Below are 24,052 nucleotides of genomic sequence, written 5' to 3' on the forward strand. Positions count from 1 at the left end.
ATTGGATGTTTAAAGGGACACCTTCCATTACCCTCAGATTAACTGTTAGAGCACGGATTAGAGCTCTGTATCAGGACGGTGACATGCACACTCTAGAGTTCATATCCTGTACCCCTGGCTAGGTCGTTACTACATTGTCCTACTGAATGGAGTCAGGCTATTGCAGCTCCTGAACAGGATTCCAATGACATACGGTTTAAAGAGTTATACCTATGTCCCTCAAACAACGGTTTGAGCACAGATTGGTGCATGCTATCACGGCCGTGACCCACACTTGTAGGGTTCATACTCTGGGCACCTGGGGTGAATTCCCTGCTATGTATACACTACTCTATACTGCTGAATGGAGACAGGCTGTGGCAGCCTCTGTTTATTACGGGACAGAAATATCTCCCATGACAGTGAATTCATTAGTGGGAGAGCTGATGGAGACTCTCTATCAGGGTGATGGTCAGCACGTAAGGGTTCATACCCTGTGCACCCAGGGTAAGACCCCTACTATATGTGTGCCGCACTGTACTGCTGAGGGAAGAGATACTGCGGCAGCCTCTGTTAACCGCTGGTAAGGATTTTCAACACTTCCTGCTTAAAGGAATATCTCCCTTGACAGTGAGCTATTGTTGAAGAACTGATTTATGCTCTATATTAGGGCTGTGGTCAGCACTGTATGTGCGCTGCACTGGAATGCTGAATGGAGGCATGCTGTTGCAGCCTCGACTAACTGCTGGACAGGATTTCAACACTGCCTGCTTAAAGGCATATCTTCCTTGACATGGAATTCATTGTGTGAGAACTAATTGATGCTCTCTATCAAAGCTGTGGCCAGCACTTAAGGGTGCATACCCTGTGCACCAAGGGTGTGGCCCCTACTATTTGTGTGCAGCACTGTGCTGCTGAGTGGAGGCATGCTGTTGCAATCTCTATTTACTGGATGAGCTTAGTGAGTCTATTTTGTTTGGCCACTGTTCAGAGTATAACCTTGCAGTGGTTTCTGTGAGCACTGCCTGCTACTATGGTAGGCTGATCTGTTTTTCCTGCATCCTGAGACTGCCTATTGGTTTGTGCCTTCTAAAGGGGTATCCCACATCACGATAAAACTACCTGATATTTCTTTCAGGGGGATCCCCAGGTAACTAAAGGTGACTGTGCCTCGTACGCTACAGACCAAGAAGACACGGAAGTGATCCTGGACCCTGCTGGTCAATGGCTGAGTAATCTGCAACATCCGTCACCCACGTTCGAGAGACTGGCCCCTCTTGAACACCTGGCTACTTTATGCACCTTTGGCTTTGTAGTCTCTAGATAAAAATTTCCACACAGAGAACACAGAACGCGTGTGTGACAAACGCCACGTGGTCGAGTGTTTTTCACGAGCTCCTGGAGGAGCCTGCTAGCCAGCCTCCTGCCCCAGGATTATTGGCCATACAAAATACCCTGCCAACTACTCTGTTTGTGTGATCTGGGATTATGTTGTTCGGGAACCGAACAACCGCACAACCGAGAGCTTGTTAAGCCCAAGTGACACCTTGTTACTAGTTCAACCGCAGTGTTTTAATTTTTCATCTGGGTGGCCGCATTTTGTATGAATGACCACGAGGTGGTGGCCATATTGTTCCAGCAAATGCAGTGTTTGGGCATCAATCTCCTGGAACTAAAATCGGACACAGAAACACGTCCAGTAGTTGTTTGTTTTTAAACTACCGAACTTGACCGACCATTAGCATTTATTTCATGGAACTGATTTGGGCATAGGACCATGTGCACGGTCGGTCAAAATTATGACTTCCATGGAAATCCCGAACCCCTGAAACGATCTGCGTGATTTTTGGATATGTTGGTCACCCAGATCGGGGCTATCAGGTGTAACTTTTGTAGGATTTTTATGTGTTTTGGGGATATTTTTTTTTTGTTATATTGCCTGTTTCTGTACTGAGAGATAATTCAATCATATGTTTTTGTGCTCAGGTAATTATCTCTCAGGCATAGGGGAGGAGTATGTTAGATGTTTGCTTGTAACTAGTCTACTTTCAGGTCCAGGGTGAGGGATTAACCTGTTTTGTGTGGGAGTGTTATGGGCGTGTTTGACTGTGTCTAATTTGTAAAAAAAAAAAAAAAAAAAAGCAGGCCATCTGGCCAGATTAAAGCATTTCAGATTGTACTCCCAGAACTATGTGTAGTCTGGTTACTGGGAGGGGAAACGGCTAATCACTAATCACTGTTCCAGTGTGGAGGATTAAACAGGGAAAGTCCTTGTAAGGACTAGAGCTCCCATGACTGAGTGTCGTCCAGTGCCTGGGGGTGGATAGAGCGAGGTCCCCATTTGGTTCCAAGACCCCAGTCAAGAAACGACGACTGTGGGCAGAAGTGCTGCAGTTTGTCCCCTGTTCCAGCTAGGAAGCGATCCTTGGGGGAGGTACCCAGCCAAGGGTACAGGGAGCTCCGTTACAATGTAGATGCGCTAGATACCGTTTTTCCTCAGGTAAGCACCCCTAGGGTACCATCGACTGTAATTTCTACTATGCCCACAGGAAATCCCATCGCATCTAGGTGGATGGCATTCAAACCTAATAAGGATACTTTTTGCGTGGACGACTGCTTGCGTTACTGGATATGAAGACATGTCATGGCGATCCTTTTCCATCCCTCTTGACGACGTTATCTAGGTTTCCTGTGACATGATCAACCTCGGCTCTTCATCTGACCCCTCATAATCCTTGGGAGCTTCATGAAACTACCAAATCTGACCCCTCATTATCCTTGGGAGCTTCATGAAACTACCGAAACCAGTGTTCAATTATGTATGGGGAATCATTTTCATCTTCTTCGGTTTGATTCAGAGAATTCAAGACTGTGTCAACACTCGCGATTCTCTCTGGTCAGACTGGAATCGTCGTGTTTCATAGTAGATGATCAACTTCTTAGGATTTGTAAGCAGCTCCGCGCCTTGCACAAAAGAGCTTTCCCCTTCAAAGGTCTCAAGGAATATACGCACTGTACTCCACTACAACACCATGACCCTACACACACTCACACAGATCGAGGGATACTGCCCTCCTCCATCCAGGCTATTTTCCCAGACCCGCTACATTACCAGGACATGCAGTGATTCCTGGTTAGGTTCACTCAGGCAGACACCTACAATCAACAGGACTTTGTTCAAGAGTCGGATACCAGCTTGTGGGGCTGCGATGACAACCTGCGAGAGCCCACCCTCGAAAGCGGGTGCACAACTCAGGAATTCTCCCTTAATGTTGAATACCTAGAATTATTTGTGCAGTACTTCACTATCCGCAGACTGGTAAAGGAGTACTCCATTTGGTGCATCCTACTCTGGATGGACACAGCGTCAAAAGTCAGGTATACCAAGCGCCTGGACGGAACCAACTCCCGTCTACTATCAGACATCATGGAGGCATCTTCGATTTCTGCCTTTCTCTCAGAAACACCAGAGGTCGGACTATCTCCCTGGGGAGATACATGTCAGAGATAGATGTTATCTACTATTTACTACTATGGAATTATGTATACGGTATGTTACTTGGATTTCCACATTCATGACTATGTGTCTAAACCTGTCACACATTCTCTTTTCAGTATGATTCGTCCCTGAAGACATTTGGTTGTTCGTGTGAAATTCTCTGGAAGTTTGCTCCTTCAAATTTTGATTCGTACCTGAGCAAACTCTTGGCAGTATATAGAATTCATATTCATAACAATTAATCACAACCTAATAAAATGGCTGTGATTAATTGATTTAATGTCTGTCTCCTGTAAAAGATATATTGTAGAGAGTGCTATTCATGCACAGACCCAATTCTTAATATTTCACTGTTTAGTGAATCAATATAATACTCACGCTTGCTAAGTTTACCATCATATATAATGTTTATAATATTATTTAATTTTACCACTTCTCATGAAAAATATATTACACAATATAGGTAAGTAATCTTTTCTGTCCCTTCACCACACTCACTGATGACACAACAAAGTTAAAGATTCCACGGTATTTGTAGGATTTTCAAAGATGGTTCCATAATGTTGTCGCATCACCATATGTAAATTTTGCATTGTTTTGGCACAGGGAAATGTGAGCTATTATCCAATCACAATTCAGAAGGCAATGGTAATTTATTAAATATATTTAAAATATAATTAATATATGGAGTTACACAAAATCTATTTATTTTACTTTTTGTTTTAAAACTTACTCTAGCTGAACACATAGCATAACTTTATACAACATTATTGACATCATAAGACAACAGAAGGAAAGAAAATACATACTAACTTACTTGAGAAGCCATTTCTCGAGACTGACAAAGGAAAGGTGGGGAGAAAACAGAGACAGAAAACGTGTTTAACAACATTGGACAGACAAGTACATATAGCACGACAACTACCTCTTTACAAATATAGGAAAACCTATAGGGATTATTTACCATCTAAAGACCAAGGGTTCACTGCCAGGCACAAGCAGAAAGCTATATTTATAAGTTTTAGCTACCCTTCTGCACCCAAGCAGCAGAATCTAGTGGGAAGCAAACTGGAAAAGGTTTAATCACTAGACATAATGAAGGTTTTATTAAGGCTTACTTCTCTCCCTGTGTGAAATACTGTGTGTACAAGGAGAACGTAATATAACATCACACCTTTCCAGACAAGCTGTTTAAATATCATCAGGGACCTGCTTAGATGGAGATATTATATCAAATTTAATGGGGGAAGTGTTAAAGGGTCTTAAGCATGATTTGGCACCTTACCAGAGTACAGCTTTCACTCCTATCAGCTCCTATGAACTACAAACTCAATCAATTACAAAATTTTAGTGTGACTTCAGATGAGACATTAAACTTATATAATGAGATGTGACAATTTTGCATTTGTAACATTTACTCATACTACAATCCTGAGCACATGGAATCGTCCTCTACTTAGTTTGTAGTGTGCATTTGTGCCTGTCCAAAAATAGCACCCTTTTAGAAATAGAAGTTTTAATAACAAAACTCATAGAGCTATTGTGTACCATTTATCATTGCGTCAAATATCAAAGACATTGTACCAGGGAGCATAATTGCACCAACAAGCAGTCTGCACTTTTGAGTTGTTTTTTAATTACTTTCACAATACCGACCAATTCTCTGGGAGAATGTTTGAAAGGCTATCCTCGTAAATTACGTATGTGTCAGTGTGACATCAGCAAATGTGTAACATGATCTGATGATGGTCAAAACGGCAGTCTATCCTTCATGTGAGGTGTGGCTTCCACCTGTTATACTACAGATTTATTGGAAAACAATATCAGTGCCTTCCCTACTGTTCAAATATCAGAATCGTATTTGAACTAACCTCAGAAGTTGTGAGTTTCTGGCATTCTGTCCTATAGATTCCAATTGGAATATCTCCAGTTGATGAACAAAGTTTTTGGTAAAGTCTCCCATATGTTCTGATCCATAGATCATCTTCTGTAATTTTCATCTACACACGTTAAGAAATGGTAAGTGAAATACAAAGCAAATTATAACTAATTTCACTATAATTAAGCCATACAGAGAAATTATGTGATATCCTAAGCCATTTATTTCAGTGTGTCATACTAATTTCTGGAACACTCTTGCATATTCAGCTTATGGGCCCCTGTTGCGTAAATTATATTATATACTGATCAGCTGCAACATTAAAACCTGCCTAATATTGTGTAGGTCCCCCGGTGCTGCTAAAACACCTCTTATGCATCGAGGCATGTACACCACAAGACCTCTGAATGTATCCTGTAATATCTGGCACCAAGACATTAGCAGCAGATCCTCTTTTGGTAGGTAAAATACCATGAGAACCACACAAGACGTACCTCTTAGGAGATGCCCTGACACAATCATCTAACCATCACTATTTGGCCCTTGTTAAAATCACTCAGATCTTTTTCCAACATGAAATTCAAGAACTGACTGATCACTTGCTGCCTAACGGGGCCGGACTGGGACAAAAATTCAGCCCGGTGTAGCGGTTACCCTGGATAGCAGAGGGGTTTCCACCGCTGGAAGGTGTCCTTTTCCCGATCAGTGAGGAGGATTCTCAGCATCCAGTCATGATCCAAGTGAAGAGCTAGAGTGAATAGCTGTATAGCGGTTACCCCCAATAAGAGACAAGACTCTAGATTGAGGGTAAAGAAGAACTGAGGTTTAATGGCAGATACTCTCCTTTTATGCAGTCTACCATTCGGATAACGTTCAAATTGCACGAACGTATTGGTACGTGCTTAGTCTCTTTAGAAGTGGCTTGTTCAGGAGTTTATTCTGGCGAAAGAGCACTCTGTTCGTATGAATTTAGCCGAACGCACGGAAGATGGTTCAGCGGTGTTCGTGGAAAAGAGTAGCCAAAAATGGTTCCACGCGTTCAACGACAAAACACTGCTGAGTGCATTCGACTAAACAAAATGCCCGCCACCATGTGTTCGTGCAAACTGATTCGGATTTCGAACGACTTTTGCTGATAGCACCCATTATAGTCAATTTAGATGAAGGTTTTTAAACGAATGCCTTGTTCACAATATTACAGATCCAACGAAAAAAACAAGGGGGATTTGTTACACCTGACAATTAAAGGCAGAGCAGCCCTCTAGGATGGGCATGGCCAGAAAGAGGATGTGTAATGTCACCACCATTGACACGCACCCCTGCCCCGACCAAATGACTATTTGTGTTGTATTGTGTGTGTAAAGGGGTCTGTTTGTGGCACACTACATGTATCTAGGGGCTCTAGTGTGTGTATACATATAGGGGCTGTAGAGAACATGTGTATAGGTGCGGTAATGTATGCATAGGTGGTGTAGTGTTTACAGGGGGTGTAGAATGTGTATTTATAGGGGATATAAATTAGTGTGTGTGCATGCAGGGGGTGTAATGTGCATTTGCCCGGCTTGCCTGATGGCCTAATATATCCCATCCCTTGACATGTGCAATTGTAACAATATAATCAATGTTACTCACCTTACCAGTCAGTGGTTTTAATGTTGTGGTTGTTCAGTATATATTATTAAGTCGCTTGCTGCCTAAATACTTTTTCAAGCTGGCCAAGATTTGAGGAAACTATTCATGTACTGACATAGACCTTAAAGTTACCTAGCTATTATTACCTAACTACAAAACAGCACACTTGAATGAATATATCCAATTCTCTTGGATTTCTTCAACTCATCATAACTCTTTGTTTAGAGAATACACAACTCATTTTAAACACATTTTTCTACTAACACAAGAATAATATTGTTTGTCCGGAATTGTGAAAATATCCATTCAGATTAAACAAAATTCACCTGTACATTATGTTAGTTTTAGAAATTTAGACACCCATTATTGCCTATAGGGAATGAATGAAGGGGCAGTCACAAAGTTACAAAGTTAAAGTACCAATTTAAGGAGTTATATGCTAAACAGCTAAATTAAAAACAAGCAAAAAACTTTTCATTAATTTTGCTCTTTCAGTTGTTAATGATAATGCCCTAACTTCCTATCTTTTGGAAAATGAATGGATCCACAAAAAATCAATTCAATTTGTTACAAATTCATTAATCTTGTTTTTGTATTCTGATTATTCAGAAAATTGGATGTTTCCACATTGCTGATTTAGATAATATTTCATTGACAGCAAGTCGGTGTAGCGTTGTCAAAAAAAGATTTGGAATGACTGAAACCAGGAGTAGTTACACAAATATTTACATAGATCTGTAGTTTTTATGCTTTTCTTTTTCAAATCTGAAATAAATGTGATAATTTTACAAGCCATATTGATTTACTTAGATTACTACCTACAATTTTGGTTATTGTTAACAAGATTTCCAAAATTTGTTTTATTTCTTTTTTTCGCTTTTACACAACAGGTTTTCGAAGCATTCAACAAGGAAAAATCAAGCCATGTATTTTGATATTTCTTGGCTACAGAAGATAATTCCATAACAGCTTTTTAGTCCTATGATTTTTCAGAACTTACAGAACAAAGGAACCCAGATCCTGGAGTGGTGTCCAGTCCGAGCAACAGTCTTGTGATGGAGATCATATAGTCTTTCACAAATGACTGAAAGATAATAGCAAAAGTTAGTGCATGGGCAACTCTTCTGTACTGGTCTGAACCCATAAAAGTGCAAAGAGAAAGCTTAAACCATGCATCTGTTACATTACAATATTATTGCTGGCTCCCTAGCTAGTTACGCGTATTCTATATGGATGAACAGAATTGATGGGAATTAGTTTCACACTGTAAATATATTGATGAAGCTTTTTTAACTTTTTTCTATTTAATTTTTATAGATATCTAATATGATTATTCAGATCAACAAGCTAAAAAACTAAAAAAGCATCCACGAAGACTCCTTAGAGTGTAGTGAATATATATATATATATATATATATATATATACTATAAAATATACTATAAAATATAAAATGTAAAACAAAATGTTTTCTTAAAATGCATATAACAAATTTGTCATTGTATTTGTCATTTATTTGTTATCTTTTAATTTGTTCTATTTTCATTTTAACTTGTCTATACTAACAAACATGATTGAATTTATAATTATACATACTGCTGTCTAGAGAGATTTGTATGGTGTACATCACTCTATTCACATTACCTGGTATAGGAGTGTGTCTAACATGCTTATGCTAAATACTCTTCCTGCAGCAAAAGGCAGACGGAACATAAATGCCAGATTAGAGCCCCGTTCTCTCTCCCTCTGAAAAGGACAAAAAACAAAAAACTATTTATTTGTAAATCAGGAAAACCCTGACTTTAAGTAATGAGCAGTGTAAAGTATAGGGTATGAGTAATGTGATGCAAATTAATAAATTTATGGCATCATCTTTTTAAATTCTTAATGCGCTTTCTCTTTGCAATTTGGTGTGGAGATTATCTTAACCCCTTAAGGACACATGACATGTGTGACATGCCATGATTCCCTTTTATTCCAGAAGTTTGGTCCTTAAGGGGTTAATAGAAACATATCAAATAACCTCCCACATAAGAAGGAGGTGTACCCTCAAAGAGTGCTTTACGTGACAATACCCTCTTTCCCACACACCTCAAACATACACCTTCTAGTGGTATAAGAAAAAACATATACCTATAGTGAACGCTACAGTGCAATAACATATGGGGTTAATTTACCCCACGTATATAAATAGATATGTCAGAGCATGTATCCAGTACATAAAAAAAGACACAATCTTTAGTGCAGATGGTAATTATAATCAGAGAGAGTTACCCCTAAATAGTAAAATCACTCACATGTAATGGAGCCTATATTAATTGGCTCCATAAAAATGACAGTTATGCTCTTAGGGCAGCATCACACCTCTCCTTCAATGAGCGATATCCTCCCAAGAAAGATAGAAGAAACAGGGCCGCCAATGTGTAAAATCACCCACCAGGTATAGTGCCACTATAAAGGGGATGACACTTTCCCCAATGAAGATTCCTGAGGCTGTAGAGAACTCTACAAAATATTATAGTAATTTATTAACAAAAAATATTAGTAATAAAAACAAAATAATAGTCAAGTACAAGTCACATATAAAAAGTCCTATTTCAGTCAAAACATGTTTCACTCTTCCTGAGCTTCTTCAGTTAGCTGCAAACCAGTCTCGGGCATCCTTTATATTTAACAGTCCCATGGTCTCTCCTCTTTATCCTCATGTGACTGGTAATTAACCAATGGTGTGAGTTCCAAGCTTGAAGTTACTTAAATCTGTGCACCTGTGTTGAGTATCCCCCATTGGGTAATACTTTTTGCCGCCATTCTTATCTTTAAAAATTATTGGTGGTTCGTGGGCGCTCATAAGGTACAACCTGTGCGTCCGCCGTGATTGTCGGAAGTGACATCACAGGATATAATGCTTGCCACATAAGCCAACTAGCCTGGGCAGCAACGGTCTGCCAGAGAGCTCACCACCCCACCCACCCACTGTGAAGCTTGGAGCTTCAGTTCAGACTGAATTCAAATTCAGATGAATTTCAACCAATTCAGTGCATTTTTGAATTTCTGCCATCCGTTTAAACCAAATAGCGTGATAACTGGGCCGATTCTGTTTATTTGGAATTCAGTATTAGTTTGGCACGTGTGTACTGCTAGTATCTACCAGTGGCTACTGCTAGCAACAACTGCCACTTAAAGGAACTCTATAGGGTCAGGAACACAAACATGTATCCCTGAGCCCATAGTGTTAAAACCACTATTTTGGTGGCTTGCCCCCTTAGATGTGGTTAAAACAATTCAGCATCTCCCAGTGATGCCTACTGTGCAGCACTGCCCCAGGAAGCACCTCCAGTGGCAATCTGAGGAGTGGCAACTGGAGGTGTCCCTAGGGGGCAATGTAAAAAATACTGCCTTTTCTCTGAAAAGGCAGTATTTGCATGAACATGCCAGAAGGGAATGATTATAGTCACCAGAACAACTGCATTAAGCTGTAGGTTTTCTGGTGACTATAGTGTCCCTTTAACATCAACTTTGAATCACTAAATTACAGTTAGTGAGTAGTTGTTTTTTTGTTAAAGTGACACTATAGGCACATTCTTTCCTTCATTATACGCTTCCCTGACAATTTTTGGTTCAAAGCAAATTTTTTTGAATACAACTAAAATGTTTAATTAAACCGAAAGATTTTCAACCACAATTCTTTAAAACTGAAAATGACTGGAAATTAGAGCTGGTTCAATACAGAAGAAAATGTTGAAGAAATTCTCACCTGTGTGCTGAGCGGTCAGCTTTAATGCTCCACAAAATTAATATACTACTTGTTTAATCTGTTTGCTCTTAATAATTTCATAGATTCCCTTCCCTTAGTGACGTACTAATGGAGGCAGTGGGGGGCGAGGGCAGTACACCCTGGGTACAACTCACTAAGGGGGTGCCCCTGCAATGCCAGCCTTTGGGGTGTGTGGGATGTGCGGCTGTGCAGGTCGGCTGACACAGCCCGCATCAAGTAGACTGTAACGCACTGCTAACATATTGTGAACTGAATAAAACATGCTGCATACAGCATGTGCTATTCAATTCACTACTTGTTCTTCTTCCTGGTCCGGCTCCATCTGAACATCCGTGCAGCACTATCTGATGGGGAGGAGGAGCTGCACATCGCCACGTACTGACATCGACATGCGTCTACCTCGCAGTGCTTCAAACAGTGCGCGGCGCAGAAGGTTCAGGGGTTTGTGATTTCCATGGAAGTCATAATTTTGACCGACCATGCACATAGTCCTATACCCAAAATAGCTCCAGGGAATTAGGGCCAATGGTCGGTCTCTCTTCATGGAGTACAAAAGTACATACGTTTTTAAAGGGCCCATAGTCTTTTGGCAGGAGGCTGGCAAGCAGGCCCCTCCAAGAACAAGTGTCAGAGGCATTTCTGCCACACCCAGCTGTTTGGAAGATTTGACTGCAGGATGTCTCTGCTCTTCTGTCCTTTGCATTTTTAAGGCCAGATACCTCTCCGATGGGTAGTGTTGTCTCTTCGGACAGTTGTGCCACTTGCGTATCTGCCTTCGGTAGATCTTCCCAACTTAAACCTCTTTGAAGTCTGATAAGCACTTTAAAAATTTTGGAAATAAATGCCCTTTTTTCAGGATTCTTCCACTCTCTATGTACATATTCTGACAACTTCGGGTCTATCAGAAAACCCTTAATCTTCTTTTTAGTAGAATCATCCTCTGATAACACTGCCGTTACCTCTTTAAGGAATCTTTTCAGGTGTATGGCAGGAAAACCTTCTTCCACACTAGACGCCTCACTAGAATTTGATGAGCATGCAGTGTCAGAGCATTCTCCTGATGATAACTCAGACAGGGATGGAGAGCTTTCTCGGTTATGTTTTTTTGAATGCCTCTCTTGAAAAGGAACATGCATTTTAGCTGATTCTTTAAAAGATTCAAACGTTTGTGAAAGGTTACCCTTGAACCAGTTAAGACATTTCTGGATATCCTGCTGCTTAGATTTCTCCAAATCTTCAGAAGCGCAGCTATTGCACATTTTCTTTCTGCATTCATCAGGTAGTCGAGTAGCACATTCTGAACAGCATTTATGTTTCGATATAAATGTAGTCTTCTTGGGTGCAGGTGCCGACATTTTCTCCTTGTCTAAGTCTTTAGGAGAGGATGGGTGTGGTGAAACCAACCTCGCCACTGGGCATTGGAGAAGACTGATTGCCAGCCTCCTGCCATGTGACTATGGCCCCTGAGATGTATTGCCCTTTAAGGAACTGATTTGGGGCTTATGGACTTGATTTGGACTGTGTATGGCCCTTGTGGCGGAACCAGCCTCGCCACTGGGCATTGGAGAAGACTGATTGCCAGCCTCCTGTCATGTGACTATGGCCCCTGGGATGTATTGACTGCACTCCTGTACTGCTGTGGTTTGCTACCAACTAGGTGGATTTGGCTATGGCGCTTGTCTAGTGCCCTCTGTTGGTAGCAACAGCAATATACACTACCTGAATAGCAAGACTGGTTCATTTGCATATTCCGGTAGATTTACATATTGCTAATTCTGAAGGCACGTGAGATATTTTCTGTTAATTATTGTCTCCCCACCTCTTTAAAAATATGCCATTATAATAAGTCACTGTATGTTGCCTGCTATGATTTGACGGTTTGTAATTGTATTGAGTTTTCACAGCAATGTTAATGTAATGACCATATGGGCTAGTCCCAAGGAAAATACAATTTTAGACAGTTCTTCTTGACCCTCAACACGTAGTCTTGTCTCGTGATTGGAGGGGACAGCTATACTCACACTGGGGATTGCTATGCTCTGCATACGTCCTTGAGCCTTAATCACTTATCCTGTTACACTCTCCTTGGAGGAGAGGTCTTCCCCACACAGTCCTGGTGGAAGGAAGAGGTCTTTCCCAAACGGTCCTGGAGGACAGAAGCTGATCCAGGGTGGAAGGAAGACTGGCGAGACTCCAGTTAGGCTACGGCGGTTGTGGAGTCTGCGGTGGTTGTGGTGTCCAGTGCGGTGCTTGTGGTCCTTGGCGCATGCTAGGAAGCGTCCATCAACGGAGGGTACTCGGTCGGAATACGGTGAGTTCCGTTACAGCCCTTGAACTGGATTTGAGCATAATGGATTTTTATTGTGCTGTTTCTTGCCCTTTAAGTACTTTGGGAAAGAACCTGCAGTTTTGGCATGGCACTTCGGATGCAGCCGAAGCAGTCGAAGTGGCCACCATTAGAAAACCGAACACGTGGTGGCGGCGGCCATTTTGATTTATTCGAATGCAGTCATTCGACTGTTCGACTGTTCGGCAATTCGAATGATTGTCGTTCGTCTGTTTGAACTGACTTTAACATGGGAAATAGACCGACCGCACAGCCCAAATCTATTGAACTCTTTTGGGCATGAAAATGTGCTTGCGGTCGGCCATAAAGGGACTTCCAGCTAACTTTTTAACCCCTGGATGGAATTTGCTGACTTTTGAATGTGTTTATAATTAAAGTGTGCTGAATAATAATATGTCGGAGAGGATCATTCTATGAAGGATCTACTCTACATTATATCCCTGGTGGGACTTATACCACCCAAACGCTTATATCTTAGCAGTTAAACTGCTCTATTAAATGTGAGTTTTATAGATTATTTTTATCCTTTAATCTATTACTGCATTTAACACAGTGAGCACTATTTTCTGCCTTTTATATTTTTATATATACATCTGTATGCTAATAGAGATATTCCTTGTCTATCACCGTTTTAATTAATGATAGTGGTTAGATAGGATTTTCCCCCAATACAAATTAAGGTGTTTAACCCCTTAAGGACACATGACATGCGTGACATGTCATGATTCCCTTTTATTCCAGAAGTTTGGTCCTTAAGTTGTTAAGCCCTAGATTAGGTATAAATAGAAAAGAGATAGTAGTGAGACACTATTTAAAAAGTAACTTTTATTGATAAAATGTAAAAATAGTTCCCTGATGCACAATTGCACTCACTAACAAATAGATAAATAGTTAGACATTGGTACTAGGTAATAGAACAAAATATATAATGATAGTAATACTGGTGATATAACAAATGGCATTAAATGTTGTATTAAATATAAAATAAACTGGTTTCTCCTGGATGGAACACTACATATTTGAGAGAAAAAAATCATAAGGATAGACAAGCTATCAAAAAAGTATCTTGTTTTCAATATGTGGATAACAATGTTGCCGATATGCCACTAGATGTCACTCAGTAGTTATGTAAAGTTCTATAAGGAATCGCTACCTAGTGGCTGAAGTTCTGCAAGAAAAATAAAGCTTCCAATTTAAATACAGTTCCTAGAGATCTAGTGTGCATCCAGAAATCCAATAAGAATATACATCTGGAGTAGCAGAAAAGATGCACGTGCCGGTTGGTCCCTGTTATAGACTGAGATTTTAGCCAAAGAACTAGTCCCTACACATGTTCCCGCCATGCTGTAAGCCCAATCATCCAGAAGTGTAAAGTTTGATTTAAATAAATAAATAGATGACCCTATGCCCCACCATGTAAATGGGCAATAAGAGAGCCCTATAGAAGATAACCAGAAAGAGGTAGATTAAGGAGGTTAAGGAGATACATCAGTGTGCACACGACATGCGTTTCACCCGGCGGCCATTGCCGGGATCATCAGGATTGCTGGGGGTGGTCTGTGATCGATGCGGTTTTTAAATGAACCAGTCAGTATGGTTATTGTTGGGAATCCTACACTTTGCCTATATTTACAAAAGGCTCAAGCTACAGATGACCGGATGCTTAGTCTGTTTAAAATTGGCTAACTTGGAACATGTCAGCTATTTGAAATAATATACTTTATCTATATCCAATGCTTAGTGAATATACCCCTAGACAAGAGCTATAGAACATTGTGTAACAAGTGTTAGTGTTATATCCTGTGTGTTTCTGTTGTTGGCCTTATTTCCTGTGTTTCTTCCTTTGATCATAACTGCATAGTAATGTGTACTTTAGAACTGCACAGTTAATATCTTTAATTCTAAGTGCGTATGCATATTAATTCTAAGTGCGTAGTTATAGTGAAACTTGGCTTGTGCAAGGCCCAAACATAACTGCAAGCTTGCTAAAGGTTAATATGGTTAATATGTTAAGATAAGATAGATGATGTTATTAGAATTGGGTAATGCTTGTAAAGACCACCCCTGTTTCCTTCTGAATATAACCTGTTACACAGCCCATTAAATGTCAGAAGTCACCTTGAACCTTACTTTGTCTTGTCTCGTTCATTGGGGCTCCTCACCATTTTTGGGGACAAGGAGAAATACAGAGAGTTGCAAATTGATACAAAAGACCATGGCAAGGGGAAATTCCTGACAGAGAATATTCCTCACTATCAGTTATTGATTAATTAGCTGTTAGTGGGGCATGTCCACTAGGCGGCTTTTCTGTGATAATCTTCCAAAATGCATCCTCACAGGATGAAAGCTAAGAGTCTATAAAGAAGGTGAATGTACCTGAAGAATGTAAATGAGGATAATCAGTTCCAAAAAAGAGTGTCGATGTAATTAGAAATAGCTCAGTGTTGTCAGAGATGTTGGTAGGGAAGTCTCACTACATTTGACATCAGATTACCTTGTTACCAGTAAGTAGTCACCCTTAGAAATATACTCCTAGTGATAGAAAAAAAACATTGTGCTCATCCAACCCTACTTAACGCCAGTTGCGACTAAGGTGCTGGTCCATTCCACTGTCCTTTCTTGCTTTGACTACTGTAATCTGCTTCTCAGTGGTCTTACGTGCTCCCAACTTGCGTTGTTACAGTCCATAATGAATGCGGCAGCGAGGCTCATCCTCCTGTCTGCCCAAACCTCCCACACCTCACCCTTCTGTCAGTCCCTACATTGGCTTCCTGTAAGATATAGGGCTCAATTTAAAAATCTGGTTCTTGCTTTCAAATCTCTACATAACGCTGCTCCCACCTAACTATCCTCCCTAACACACAAGTATGTCCCGCCTAGGCCCTTACGCTCTGCTGCAGACTTATGTCTATCTTCTGTCCGTACTCCCACCTCTGATGCTCGCCTTCATGACTTCTAGAGGGCTGCACCACTCCACGCCTTCAAAAAATCATTAAAAACCCACTTCTTCATAAAAGCGTATCAATTAAACTGTTAATAGCTCCCGACTGATTCCTCTCTTGCAATTGTCATTAGTCTAATAATATCCTTACCTTTTGTGTCACTTTACCCCACTCCCTCTAGAATGTAAGATTATTGAGCTGGGCCCTCAACTCCTCTGTTCCTGTGTGTCCAACTTGTCTGGTTTACAACTACATGTTTGTTCGTCCACCCACTGTAAAGCGCTGCAGAATTTGTTGGCGCTATATAAATAATAACATAATAATAATAATAATAATAATAATAGAGACTTATCTATGGGCTGGAGTTTTAAAATGAACCAGTCAGTATAGTTATTGGTTATTTTTTATGTCTACTAAGTGTTTTTTTCTGTCAAAATCTTCCAAAGTGTATACTCCTGGGATAAAGGCTTAAACATCTATAAGGGGAATGAATGTACCAGAAGGATGTGAATGAGAATAATCATTTTGATAGAGGAGTGTATCAGTGTAGTTATAAATAACTCGGTGTTGTCCGAGATATCAGTATCTAACTTCAGATTACTATGTTACCAGTGAGCAGACACCCATAGAAATATACTCCTAGTTCTAGAGACCTGTCTATGGGCTAGTATATTAAAGGGATCCGATAGTGCCAGGAAAACTTTGTTTTCTGGCACTATTGGGTTAATATCCCCCCCCCCCCCTTCCTCGGGGCCCCACTCCCATGGGGTTGAAGAGGTTAAAACCCATTCAGCCACTTACCTGAATCCAGCGCCGATGTCCCTCAGCGCTGGGTCAGGCTGCGCCCACGCTCCTCCTCCGTGGTCAGCTGGCGGGAGAGACCTAACGCGCAAGATAGGGAAGGCAAGATAGGGATATTTACTCCTTCCTTCTCCTATCTGAACCTGCTATGTTACTGCTATGTTTCCCCCTGCCTTTCTTTTCTGAACTCGATACTTGTTTGGTAGTTACATTGTATGTATATTAGGTATGATATTCAGTCCACACACTTGACGACCTTTTTGATGCCATGTATTATTAAATATACTTTCTTTATCACAACACATGCGTATTAAAACTTTTTGGTGATATTAATTACTATATATTCTCTAATATAGTAAAATGGAGACGCTATTTCAAGAAATTACATGCACACTTCACGGCTGGAGGTCTGAGAGGATATTCCAGACACGTGATTAGCTAGGTGGAGCACTATCAATGTGGGATGGACATATACACGCCACCTATATTTGGACGTAGTTTACTTCTGAATGTGACGTCACACGCACAAGCCGGTGTGCGTGATGACCTCACAACATAGGAAATATCATTCACAGCTGAGCCCCAACACTCCCACCGATACGAGCGCCGTGATTGGATGTATCACATATGACATTTACCAATCAACTCCCCTCTATGGGATATTTAAATTCAAACTAGCAGCATTTTCAATTACCAATTGATAAAGCCGAATCAACAGGTGAAACGCGTCTTGGACTCATCACCAGCACTTAAGTATATTGATTTTATTGTTTTATAGTGAATGTTACAATAAATGTTATTTTTTTACAAAGAAGTCTGGTGAAACATTTATTCTGCTTAAAGAAGGGCTGTGTCACTCTAATTTGACACAATATCTACACACTTGGAGCCCAGTCATAGGTTCCTGATAAGGTGAGAATATAACTTTTATTTATATTCTGCACTTTATTATATTAAGGATTTCTGCACCAGGGTCAGCATTGCTTCCCTGTTCTCTCCATTTTTTGTCTCCATTTTGAGGTTTTCGCCTAATATGGACGTTTAGGGTGTGTGTCACCTTAAGGACACAAAAGCCGATGAGATCAGAGCTGGTCCTTAAGAGGCTCTAGACCATGAGAGTGAATCCAGTATAAGACATTTCTCTCACCACTATACCAACCATATTGCACTATATTTTATATATTTCATTTTTAGGATTTTCCCACTCATTGCTTATATCTCCTGAGAATTCCAGGAGTAAGTGTTTGTTTATTTGTTAAAGCGCTACGCACGTTTCACTAATTGGCATTTATTTGCACAATAGCGTTTTTCTGGCACTATATATTCTCTTTTCAGATTATTTTAGTATTTTTAATAAATGTTAAGTTTGATTGTATACATTGTTATAACATTTCCATCCCTTTTAGGTTGCTCTCTATTATGAAAGGTTTATGAAAAACCTCCACTTTTGTTTCATATATGTTCTTCTTGTGAATGAGCTGTAACTCTACAGTTGCATTCCCAATTTCATCAATGAGTGTACACTTTACCGAATCCTTCAGTTAACAATTTTGCTCAGTGGCACACAGTTTTGTAAAATTATTTAGCTGCAAAATTGGTCTTTAAAATAGACAGTAATACATCACCCTACTGTACGTTCAGTGTCATTTCAATTTGAGTAATTTTAGTTATTTTTCTTTTCTCTCTCTAAAATGATGTCCATTACCTCATATTAGAAAAATGCATAATATGCACATTCTGTAACGGATCACCTGGCACCCCGACTGGGTACCTCCGTTGAAGGATGCTCCTAGCGTTTCCTGAGGACTCCAAGCACTCTGGCAGACACCACAATCACCGAACCGAAGAAGCATATAAATCCTCTCAAGCATATGAATGCTGTAGACAGTTGAATAGGAAACCATACAAATAGGTTTACACTCAAACTGGAACAGCATACAATAAATCTTCCCCCAAGAATGAGACAACACTTCACTTTGAGGGTTAAAACAGGAACTCTAGATTTATTAACACAAGTGGCTTATAAAGGATTCTCCCATGCAAGGGAGGGATTTACAGTACACTAATCACACATGCGTTACCTCCGACACATCTCCTCCCCCCAGCATGACACATAATCCCCTTAGAAATGTCCATTACTTCCCCACTTTCTGGATGTACCCCAAATACTTAAAGTACACTCCTAAATAGGGGATCCCCTGATAGCCCTGATCTGGGTGAGTAACATACTCAAAGATCACCCAGATCGGACCAGGGGTTCGGGAGTTATAAAGGTTGAAAGTTATGACCGACCGCACAGGCAACAGTAGCCGAAAATAGTTCCATAAGGTTTGGCCCTGCGGTCGGTCTCCGTTAACGTATTCAAAAGTCCCGAACGGCTTGCCATCCGTGGGTTTCCTTGGGTTCGTTAGATTCCCCATGTGAACATTATTCTTTTTACCGAACGGCGGCTCATTCGGTAGTTGCGGCACGAATCCACGGAAGTCTGGAGGTCTCAGCGGTGTTTGCTTAGTCGAGTGTCCGATTTTAGTTCCAGACACTCGACGGCAAAACACCGCTGTTCGGGAGTTAAGATGGCCGCCGCCACGTGTTCGTTTGACGAACAAAGGCCACCCTGCGTTTGTCAATTAAGCTGCGGTTAACCACAGCTTCTGGGCGGTCAATTGACGGCACACTCCATCTCCTAGGTGGTCCCTCGTATGGCAGTTTTTTCGGGAGATAAAATCTACCGAACACCCTGGCAGAAAGGCACGAATAAGCCTTTCTGCAGGGAAAATAAACCTTTTTATTGTCTGGTCCATAGTCCAAAGGGAGTAGGCGAGCAACCAGGCTTCTCCAGTTCATAGTGGCGAGGTTGATTTCGCCACACATTCTATTTCGGTTACTTTTTTCAATAGGTTCATAAGGTCATGTTTGAAATTGCGCTAAATCCAGATATTTTTTAAATGGATTCTGTCATTTTCAACACATACTGCTTTATATTTTTGTAGTGCTTCTTCAAAAAAACACCTGAAAATAACACCAGTAACTTGATGAGTTGGCTGTAGGAGTATTTGTCTGCTCAACATCTTTTTTTTTTAGGCAACTGGATATTATGACATAAACCCTTTAAATACAATATATTGACCAATTGGTAATATACTACTTATTTGATTATGTAACCGACAACTAAAATAGATCTTATTAAATAGGTCTTAATTAGGTAGTACTAGTAAATAACTAGAAACATGACTCCTCATTGAATTTTTGGAAAAACATGTAAATACTCTTGAAATTAAATATTCTTGCAACTATATGGAATGTAAAGCAAAGAGGAAATTGTCTTACCTTCTCCAGCTTAGATAGAGCTAATGAATAACAGTCCTTGGCCCTGAATTGCATGAATCTCATGTTGGCTGGATGTGTCAGCTCTGTAATGATGCTAAGGCTTGAAAATAACCTAAATAATAATAATAATAATAATAATAATATTAATAATAATAATAATATGTTTAAAAATGGTAGAGAGAAGATCTAGATAAAAAGAGATATGCTAGAGGTCTTGTAGTTTCCAGCCTTCACATATTATCTAACATACTGGACAATATTAACTTATGGCATTCTGTCAGATCTTGATAAAAGCCAAACCCAATGCCTGTAAATTAACTGCTTATTGATTTATGAATGACTACTTTAGAAGTTTTGTGATGAGCACCGTTACAAAGATTGCAAATAATGTACCAATGTTTCATCTATACTGTATGAAAATAACACAATGCAATTAATGTACCCATTTTTTTTTTTACAAGAAATTCTAGTAACTGTCTGACTTTCTAAAGTAAAGAGAAAACAGTATATTTGAAGTAAATATGTGAATACATTTGATAATACATCTGATTGGTATAAATTTAATTAACACAAAATATATATTACATCTTCAGACATATTTTGAACTGACCTTTTATAGCTGTCAGGTCAATTTTAATGTCAAAACAGTAAATTAATTTAAATTTGAAAGAAAGAAGGTGGGTGGAAATAGAGTCCATGTTAGTGGGTTTTTATATCCCCCAGTTCATGATGTGGGTCCCCAAGGAACATAGACCTATAATAGGTGTGACTTGTCTTGCCATACTCAATTCGATCCAAATATGGGACTCGTGTAACACCAAGTACGGGCTGGCATCGTCCCCCTCCCCTCTAACTCCAATACTTAGAAACCGAGAGTTTCCACCAAGAATGGCCCCCAGAGAATTCCGAAATATAGAAAGAACTGGACTACGGATCCACCAGTTATATCGGAATGGAGAGGTCGTCCAATTTGCAGAACTCCAACAAGGCAATCACTTAACCACCGCAGATTTTTTTAGATATATTCAGACACGTGACTTTGCTAGAAGACAGGCTCAGGGAAGGCTAAACCTTTTACGAGAGATTATGCATGGACGGGGTGGCCCCCAAGGGTATGATCATGCTCTTTTATGCCCACCTCAGTGCAGAAAATAAAGAATGGGGGAGACTGACATACACCAATTAATGGGAGATGGACCTAGGAGAGGTCTTGGAGGGAATTGAGTGGCAGGAGATATGGAAGGCGAACAACAACGCTTCTATATGTGTTACACTCCAGGACCAAACATGTAAAACCATGCTCAGATGGTATACCACACCCGTGAAACTATATAAAATGCATAAAATAGACATGGACGAATGTTGGAGGAGTTGCGGAGCCTGTGGAACATACATCCACATGTGGTGGGAATGCCCGAAGATACGCAGCTTCTGGAAGTCTGTGGAGGATCTGCTGAAACAGACATTTGATAGGCCCTTAGATATGGACCCGTGGATCTACCTGTTAATTAGATCATTGGACGGGTGGACTATGAGAGAGCAGAAATTAGTACATATAACTCTAACTTCTTCCCTGGCTTTTTCTAATTTATGGTAGATTCCTCATATCCTTTCTCCATAAAGTCTTGTTTAGTTTTAGCTGATTGAGTCTCAAAAGTAGCTAAATCTGTACAATTCCCTTTTTTGCTTTTCATAGCTGATTATATTATTCAGTCTGAACTATGGTGGGTCTGTTTGTTTTTTATGTCTTATAGAATTCAAATTCAAATGCGTGTATAGAGACATAAAGAATATTCAAGGTATTACTACCTATATTTCAGTTCTTTACTATCTCCATCACTACTATTTTAATATAGCTCTTCACCTACACAAGGCTTTTTAACCATGGGACAATAGTTTAGTGGGTTCAAGCGGAGACTGATAGGGACTGGATAGGATAGCAGACCCGAACTAGCAAAAAAGACTCCTCCTCACTGAGGTAATAATTATCGCACTGTAAATAGGCGGGGTGAGCAGGTGCCTACTCTGCCATCCTGAATAAGCACCACTCTGGGGGTGCTCTTAGGTGGCCAATTGGCCACTTCCTCTGCCCCCTGTCACAGGTCATTGGCCTGTTCCATTCAGCACCCCCTTCCTCCTGGAACCTGGGAGCGCAGCACCCCGTGCACCCGCTCAGGATTGTCCCTGCCTGCAAGGATGATCTGTTACAGTATTCAGATGGATGAAAGTGTTTGTATCGGAGGACAGCTATAAAATGAGCTTCTTCTCAGAAAAAAAAAATTGAAACATGGTTTAATATGGTACCAATAAAGAGTCCAGAATGTGATTGATTTCAAATTCAACGTTTCCTCTTGCTAACATGGACATAATGTGGGACTTTATGGCTAGCACAGTGTTTCACTATATATATATATATATATATATATATATATATATATATATATATATATATATATATATATTCCTATTATTTACTCTAGTATACTATGGTCTTCTCCTTATCAGCAACCTAGATCAGCAGATTGACCAATGGTGACTGGTTTGGCCAGATAAGGGTTAAGATCCCACAGGGCCCCAAACAGGTTAACGATTCGGGGGGCCTCTTCATGTTTCATATACAGTGGGAGAATGGAGCTAAACAAATTCATGGTTCATGGTTCATTGGTCCATGTCTGACCTATAGACTGTAGGCAGTCATCTAAGGTTAAAGAGATAAAAAAAAGGTGCGCTATTACCCAATAAAAGTCAGAGATAAAAAAGGTGCGCTATTATTTTTTTTTATATAGTCATCTAAGGTTTGCTTAAAGTTAATCCTGCTCTAAATATGGCAGGGTGTGCCAGGTGTAGATGTTTAAGAAACTGAAGAAATACATTATTTAGATAAATTGGTGCATATATTCAATGACCAATTACCACTACACTATATTATATCCTGTCACTACCTGGATGTCTACCATTGTTTATCTGATGCTGTGTTAAGGATGCATAAACCCATAATAATTGTATAATAATTAAAAGTACAACCACAGAAAAAAAAATTGACGGGAAATTTAAAAAGACTAACTAAATACGCTTATTAAAAAATAATTTCAAGTGCCTCCTTGAGCCTTCAATTCTTCTATACAAGGTAAATTTTCTTATTTTTTACCGAAAATTATTGGTATTTCTTTAAATAATTATTTGTGTGACTTTTATTGGTGATATATTTAAAATTCTTATTCTTTGTTCAGATGGCTTTTCCTTCTGCCCCAAGATCTGATACTAAAAGACATGGGTGAGCCACAATGTAAATTCTGTGTTAGGGTATTAAAAGAGTGCCAATGGGTCCCATATTATTTATTATATTGGCCTATGTTACAGCCTCAGCAAGTCTCGAGACCAGTCTCCCAGAAAACACAAGTATAAATCAAACCTTATTAACTGTAACCAGATTGCACCTGAATGGAGAAACTTTTGCAGACCATCCCTAGCAGAAGCAGCAGAGGAAAGAAAATACAAGAAGTTTCCCTAAGGAAGATCTTTAAAATAGATTTTGGATAATAGAGCGGAATGCTTTAAATCCACCATTAAATTTAATCAGACTACATTACTAGATCCTTGGATTCAAGGTCAGTCGAGAGGTTATCTCTTATCAGTGAAACATTCATAATCCAAGAGGAAGAATCTGATAGTAAGGAATCGGATAAGTACTTTGAGAACCTCAAATGTAACAGACCAAAGTTTCCAGTTCATTCTACTATTAAAGAAGTTATTTCTTATGAATGGAATACACCAGAGAACACTGGTAACACTGAAGAATAAAGCAAATAAAGTATATCCCTACACTCTACAAGATTGCAAGTCTTGGAACACTGTTCCAAAACTAATGCAGCG

General features: G+C 39.9%; 1 protein-coding gene across 3 annotated transcripts in view; it reads right to left on the reverse strand.

Moving 5' to 3' along the window:
* Window positions 1-24,052, reverse strand: part of LOC134568170 (potassium channel subfamily T member 2) — a 465,676-nt gene that overhangs the window by 23,967 nt on the left and 417,657 nt on the right. For 2 of the 3 annotated variants that reach the window (XM_063426529.1, XM_063426527.1), the window contains exons 22-26: window positions 20,180-20,291; window positions 8,632-8,733; window positions 7,990-8,073; window positions 5,350-5,478; window positions 4,296-4,316 (exon numbers count right to left, since the gene is read on the reverse strand). In XM_063426529.1, coding sequence (XP_063282599.1) covers window positions 4,296-4,316; window positions 5,350-5,478; window positions 7,990-8,073; window positions 8,632-8,733; window positions 20,180-20,291 — 448 coding nt within the window. The remainder of the gene's footprint in view (window positions 1-4,295; window positions 4,317-5,349; window positions 5,479-7,989; window positions 8,074-8,631; window positions 8,734-20,179; window positions 20,292-24,052) is intronic. The other variant, XM_063426528.1, reaches the window with a different exon arrangement.

Source organism: Pelobates fuscus, chromosome 7 (assembly GCF_036172605.1).
Source record: "Pelobates fuscus isolate aPelFus1 chromosome 7, aPelFus1.pri, whole genome shotgun sequence".
NCBI classification, from domain to species: domain Eukaryota; kingdom Metazoa; phylum Chordata; class Amphibia; order Anura; family Pelobatidae; genus Pelobates; species Pelobates fuscus.